General features: G+C 56.9%; 1 protein-coding gene across 3 annotated transcripts in view; it reads right to left on the reverse strand.

The window, feature by feature from the left end:
* Positions 1–6016, reverse strand: part of OTOF (otoferlin) — a 94263-nt gene extending 88247 nt beyond the window's left edge. For all 3 annotated transcript variants that reach the window (XM_007108422.4, XM_007108420.4, XM_007108421.4), the window contains exon 1: positions 5938–6016. In XM_007108422.4, coding sequence (XP_007108484.1) covers positions 5938–6016 — 79 coding nt within the window. The remainder of the gene's footprint in view (positions 1–5937) is intronic.
* Between the last annotated feature and the right edge of the window lie 390 nt (positions 6017–6406).

Below are 6406 nucleotides of genomic sequence, written 5' to 3' on the forward strand. Positions count from 1 at the left end.
CCACATCTTCTTTATCCATTCATCTGTTGATGGACAGTTAGGTTGCTTCCATGTCCTGGCTATTGTAAATAGAGCTGCAATGAACATTTTGGTACATGACTCTTTTTGAATTATGGTTTTCTCAGGGTATATGCCCAGTAGTGGGATTGCTGGGTCGTATGGTAGTTCTATTTGTAGTTTTTTAAGGAACCTCCATACTGTTCTCCAGAGAAGGGAACACTCTTGCACTGTTGGTGAGAATGCAAGTCTGTTCTTGAGCACATTGCCTTCCAGCAGCATTTTTCCTGAGGGCCGTTTGTAGCAGAAGACAGTTATGTGGTCATTTCCATATCATGAAAACACACCTGTCTCATCAAAGTAGGAGAAGCTTAGGGAACATTCAGCACAATCTGCTGCTCTCTGAGGTCTGCAGCGGCTTGCTCTGGCCCCGGGGAAGAGGATGTTTACCTCCTAGGGCTTTAGGCACAGAAGATCCACTCCCCCGGTGATGAGGGGCCTGGGAGTGCTCGGAAGCGTGGAGGATGTGGCATAAATCCCTCGGGCACCTCAAAAGCCGTGCACTGCAGAAGCTGTCCTAAGGGTTCCCTCTATCTGCCGCCTTTACTGGGGCAACACCCGCCCCACATCCTCCCGGAGAGGAGGTGCTGGGCGGGGCTGGAGTGCACAGGCAGGTCCAGGTATCCCAGGAGCATCTCAGGGCTGGGACACAGGGGTACTCTGCCTCCTTCACCAGGGGTGGTAGAGAAGTCTCCGGATAGAAATCCTATTTCTCACCAAGGCGGAGAGTTCCCCCATTTTAATGGGAAAATAAATCTAATTTGGAGGCTGAGGTGGTCCCTGCAGCAGCCAGGAGTAGGGGAATCTTGTCCTCAGTGCCCAGGCAGGGGCCCCAACCCCTTCCCAGCACGCAGTCACCCACCCGGCCATTCACTCCCTTCCAGGCTCTCTAACCTCCATCTACTACCTGCAGCCTCTGCTGTAGCCAAACCTAGTGGCTTCCTGGCCGTCGTATTTAAGTGGCATTCCCCTCCTCTGGCCTCTGGTCCTGTCAGTCCCTCACCCAGAATGGCCTTGGCTCCGCCAGCAACCCTTCCTCACCCCTCCTTCCGCATCTCCACTTGTGCGAGCAGCTATTCAAGACCCAGCTTAAGGGCTTCCTCCCCGCCTCCTCTACCCCCTCCTCTGCCTTCTCACGAAGCCTTCCCTGATCTCTGCAGCTGGGAGCAAGCGGCCATCCTCTGAACGGGTTGCAGTTTACCCCCCGCCCCTAAGTGCGCCTTGGCCCTCTGTGTCTGGCAGTGTTTCTCCATTAGGTCTGCGCACATTTCTTCTCCCCTGTCAGATTGTGAGAGCCTGGTTCCTTTAAGCCCCACCCTGTACCTTGTGCTCTAGGCAGCAATGCTCAGAAGGAGCATGTGCCATGAAGCGGGAGGGGCGGGGGAGCTGTGTAGCCTTTCTTGCTTCCCACCTGAGGACCACAGCTGGACTCCCCAACATTTGCTAGAAGATGAAGTCAGCCTTCCTCTGGGGCCCTGAAAGATCCCCTGGGTTGGGAGGTCAATGGAGGGAGCTAGGGCCAGGACCCTTGATTCCTCCACTTCCTGATCCCCTTTGGATAGACAGCTGGGGGCGGGGACAATCACAGTTGAGGACACTGAGCCAAAGAGTGACAGTGTCACAGAGGAAGAAGGAGTTAAACCCACTAACAGGTGAGTACCTCAAAGACATGCCGTTTCGTATTCATTTTGATGGCTTGGCCCAGGGCTCAGCATAGGGCTCAATTAGGAGAGCTAAGATCAGATCCCTGTCTTGAAGGTGCTTGGAGGTTAGTACAGCATACAAACTGGGGCAGTTTCTGAACTACAAAGTGCCCTAGCTGAGGAGTGGAAGGAGCGTGTACACAGTACTGCAAGGGAGGGCGAGGGCTCCACAGAGGAGGTGATGGCTGAGCTGGGCCTTGAAGGGTGCACAGATTTAACGGGAGTTCTCAAGGTGGAGACGGCAGAAGAAATATGACGTCTCGAGGCTTGGAGGTATAGAAGACTTGGCATCTTACGGGAATGGCAGGAAGTTCAGTGTAGTGGGAAGCCAGTGGGTGGTGTGGGGAGGGAACAAAGAGGAAAAGTCAGCTGGGCCAAGGGGGGAGCCTTCATAAAGCAAACCTCTGTGCCAATTACCAGGTCAGGCGAATTATGTGGAGATCAGAGCCAGCCTCCAGAGATCACCCATCTCACCCATCGAGTCCCCAAAGCCGGTATTTTGGCAAGAAAACTCAGGGATGGAGAGTAAAGAAAGATCAGGAGGCTGGCCCCAGACAGTCTGTCACTTGGTTCCCTGACAGCCCAGGAACCCATGCCTGGGGGCTTGGATGGGGCTGAGAACTGGGCAGAAGGTTGGACTAGAGGATCTTAGAGGCCCTTCCCACTCTGCCTTCCGTGGCTCTGTGATGGATGCTGGGAATTATTTCAGGAGCTGCAAAAGGACAGCTTAAGCTAACACTTCCTCCCTTTGAGTAGTGACCTGCAGGCAAGATGGCTCCTTCCCAGACAGCCCACTCCTGATTCTGGCTGCAGCCCTCTGCGTTAAATGAGGACACATGGTCTCCATCTTGCTTATGGGAAGCGGAGGCCCCGAGGCCCTGTGGTCCACTTGCATGACGGGGACTGGGGTCCAGGCCTTCTGGTGTCTCCTGTCTGACTCAGTGGACTATGGCTCCTGCAGGTTAGGGGCTGTGTCTTCTTCCCCCTCAGGGTTCCAGGCCTGTCCACAGATAGCAGCACATTCGGTGAACAAACGAATGAGGGCAGGACCAGGTTAAGAGCGGCTGCTGAAGCAGTAAGAGCGAAGAGCTACAGATGGAGCTGGCTGGTGTGCGCTGAGCCCAAGGGTAGGTGGCCAGCTGACCTGGGGTGGCAGGGAAAAGAGGGGTGGCTGGGGACAAAGCTGGAGCATGCCCAGCCCACATGGGAACAGGGGTCTCAGGGGTGGTCTGCCCCAGGCCTGGGTTCCTGTGGAACATCTTAGCTGGGGGTCCCTACAGAGCAGATGCCAGGCCAATTCGCCTGCTCCTGGCACAGGTCGGGAACCCCTCAGGTGTGCCCTCCTCCCCGCTTTATATCTCGCACGCTGCCCTCTCTCCTCACTCCTGGCTGACAGAAGGAAGCTGGGCTGGAGAGATGATGACTCAGGAGCCAGCAGCTGCCCTAAGTAGAAGTGAAACAGTTGTCTCACAAACACATCGGTCATTTAAATGCTCTTTCCTTAAACCTCTTTCATACCTATTTTTTTCACTGAAGCAACCTGATGAAGTGAATGTTATCATTGTACCCATTTTACTGGTGAGTAAACTGAGGGTCAGAGAGGTGAAGTAAGTGGAAGAACCCAGGTAGGACCCAGGGCTTTTGACCCCATATCTACAGATTTCTCTACCACAACCCCATAGGGCTCTTTCCTAAGAGTCCTGTGTCACGTAGCACAGGAAAAGTCAAGCTTTATTTCAGCCAGTTGATCTGGTCTACCTGGGCCACGAGTAACTCACCTGGTGCTCCCTCACCCCACCTGGCACTGAACTTCACTCAAGGGATCCAGGGAGCTCAGGGCCAGCATCTCCCTCTGACCGTCCACTGGCTTCTCGTTTCTCCCTGCAGGGTACTTGCTTGGACACCAGTGGTTGTGTGTGCAGGAGACACTGTGGAACATTCTAGAGTGAGTCCGTTCCCTCTGAATTGTAGTTAGCGTTGGTCTTTGGGGGCATCTATGGTTGTCAACTTCTGGCAGCAGCAGGTGAATGGCTGGGGCATCTCTGGTTCCTGCAAAGGACTCTTTCGGGAAACCTGCTTGCCATCTGCCTGTTCCTGCTGCCCAACCCCCTCCCCAGGAGCTCCGCCTACGGTCACCTGCTGCAGATGCGGAGCTTGGAAGTGGATTTCTCCACTCAGTCCAGAGGGCACGGGTTGCAAATAGGCTAATTCCTGTGTGGTCCACTGAGGCTAGAGGGCTAGCCCCACTGCCCAAAGAAAAAGGTGGGCATCCGATAGACAAGGTGCTCAACCCCAGTTCACCAGGAGGGGACAAAGAGGCTTTCAGGGTGGAGCAACCAGGGCTGAGATGAGGTCTTGTGAACTGGGGCCACTGTGCTTCGCTCCCTCCACTAAGGCCATACAGATCTCTTTACACCTTGGCTTTTCTGCCGGCAAATGGGACTGGTTTGTGCAGCCTGGGACTGTCCTGTCATGGCAGCAACAACACGGCGACCTGTAGCTAAAGACCCAAATACTGTGCTATCTGCCCACCACGGGGACACGTGTCACAGATGAAAGGACACACTTGCTTTTTCTAAAGGCAGCACGAGCTGGCAGGTGGCACGCGGAGATCCAGGGTGCTGCAGAGAAAGCAGTCTGGGCGGGTGGGGGAAGCAACAGGCAGCCGAGCTCCCATTCCTCTCCCTCCTGCTTGCACGCACACCGCGATCCCCTCCACCTCTGCCTGTCCCTACGCACAACAGGCCACAGTGTGGACAACCCAGGGCCTCGTGCCCAGAGCTGGCCTGACTGAGGGGGTGACGTGGGTGCCCCGGTGGCTGCTGGAGAGGTCCCGAGAGGGCTGCTCCATGGTCTCACCTCTCCCTCCTGACGCAGGTGCAGACATGTGTCCAGCCTGGGCCCTGATGCTCATTTTGCTCTTTAATCTGGTGGGTTCTCTCAGCTCCTCCCCTACTCTCCCACCCTGTCCCCACCCTCAGACCCCTCGCTGGGGAGAAAGGGCCATGGCTAGTGAGGAGCACCCTGGCCTTTGGTCAAAGGCTGCCAGACATGCCCCTGGCCCAGGGGGCTGGGCTGTGGCCAGGCAGAGGCAAAGGTGTGCGGGGAAAAAGCAGAGGGAAGCCTGGCCTTGTCTTTCCCTGCTCAAAACCTTCAGGGGCTGCCCACTTTCCCCGGGGTGAAGGCAGCCTTGCCTCCTCGGCTCTACCCGTCTCTCCTGCCTCAGCTCGCACCTACCCTGGGATCCAGCCTTATGGAGCATCTGTCTGTTCCCGTGTCCCAGCTCCTCTCCTGATCTTGGGCATCCTGTCCCCTCTGTCTGCTCTGTTCTTACCTCTTCACCTTGCTCCTTTCTGCTGTTCCCTTGGGTTTCAGCTGAGGTGTCACCTCCTCCTGGAAGCCTTCCCTGACCACCCTGCCCCCAGCCTGGGTCAGGGTGCTGCTTCTGTAGCTTGCACCCTACACTCGTCCCCATCCTCATCGTATCACACACTTGTCCCTATTGTCTGCCCACTGGTCCTCCTGTCCCAGTGGATGTGGGCTCATTGAGGGCAGGGCCTGGGTCATGCCCAGCCCCTGGCCTTGGCACAGAGATCATAGTAAATGGTCACTGGATGTGTGAGAGGGAAGGAGGCTAGGAAGAGAACCGACAGAGAGGGAGGCCGGTGGGGCTCATAGGATCCCTGACCACAGATAGACCTGCGAGAAGCCAACAGTATCTCCATCATGCTGGTTTCTAGGAGCCCCCCGGGTCTTCCAGGCTGTAGACCCCACCCCCACTCTGTGCCCAAGGAAATCAACCTGCAGGAGGGAGAGGGAGAGGAGGAGGGGGCCCAGGGAGACTCCGCAGTGCTGGGTCCCTCAGCCCTGGGTTCCCCTGAGCCCTGGGGTGGGGTCCTCACTTTTGCCTCCCCAGGACCTCCTGCAGGCAGAGGACTCCACAACCCTCTGGTTGGCACATTGGCAAGTGCAGGGAGAGACACACATGCAGACGTGGAAACGTGGGGGACCCTGATTTTCAAGAAATCACAATGGTTAGTCAGGCCGGGGGCAGATGGCTGCCTGTGAGAAGCCTCATTGCACCAAGGCTGCTAGAACTTTTCCAATCCATCCTCCCCTCCTTGCCCTATCCCGTCAGCCCGGAGCTGGGGTCCCCATAAGACAGGAGAGTCCCTACCTCGGAAAGTCACTTTGGCGATCCGGTCGCCCCTGCCCCGCAGCTCGGAGACCGTCTTGAGGTGGACGAGCAGAGCCATGCTGGTGCGGGAGCCTGGGTACTGCCAGGCGGGAGCGGCTGGGAAAGGAGCGAGCTCCGTGGATGGAAGGCGCTCGGCACACGCCTCCCTCCTCTCCCACACCGCCTCCTCTCCCCTCCGATGCTGCCCACAGAGACCAAGGCAACCAAGCCGAGCCGCTCCTTCCAGCGACTCACAGCCCGGCCAACCTCCACCCCTTCAAGTTGTCAGCCCAGCGTGTGTGTATCTGTGCGCGTGTGTGTGTGCGTATTGTGCGCCCGTGCGCAGCCTAGCAGTGCAGACAGTCTGAATTCATTATTCAGCAGCCGCCTGCTCCCAGATAAAGGACGGCCCAGCTTCAGGTGTCTTCTCGCAGCTCCTGGGGCAGAGCTGCCTGCCCTCCCCCCCACA

Source organism: Physeter macrocephalus, chromosome 12, assembly GCF_002837175.3.
Source record: "Physeter macrocephalus isolate SW-GA chromosome 12, ASM283717v5, whole genome shotgun sequence".
NCBI classification, from domain to species: domain Eukaryota; kingdom Metazoa; phylum Chordata; class Mammalia; order Artiodactyla; family Physeteridae; genus Physeter; species Physeter macrocephalus.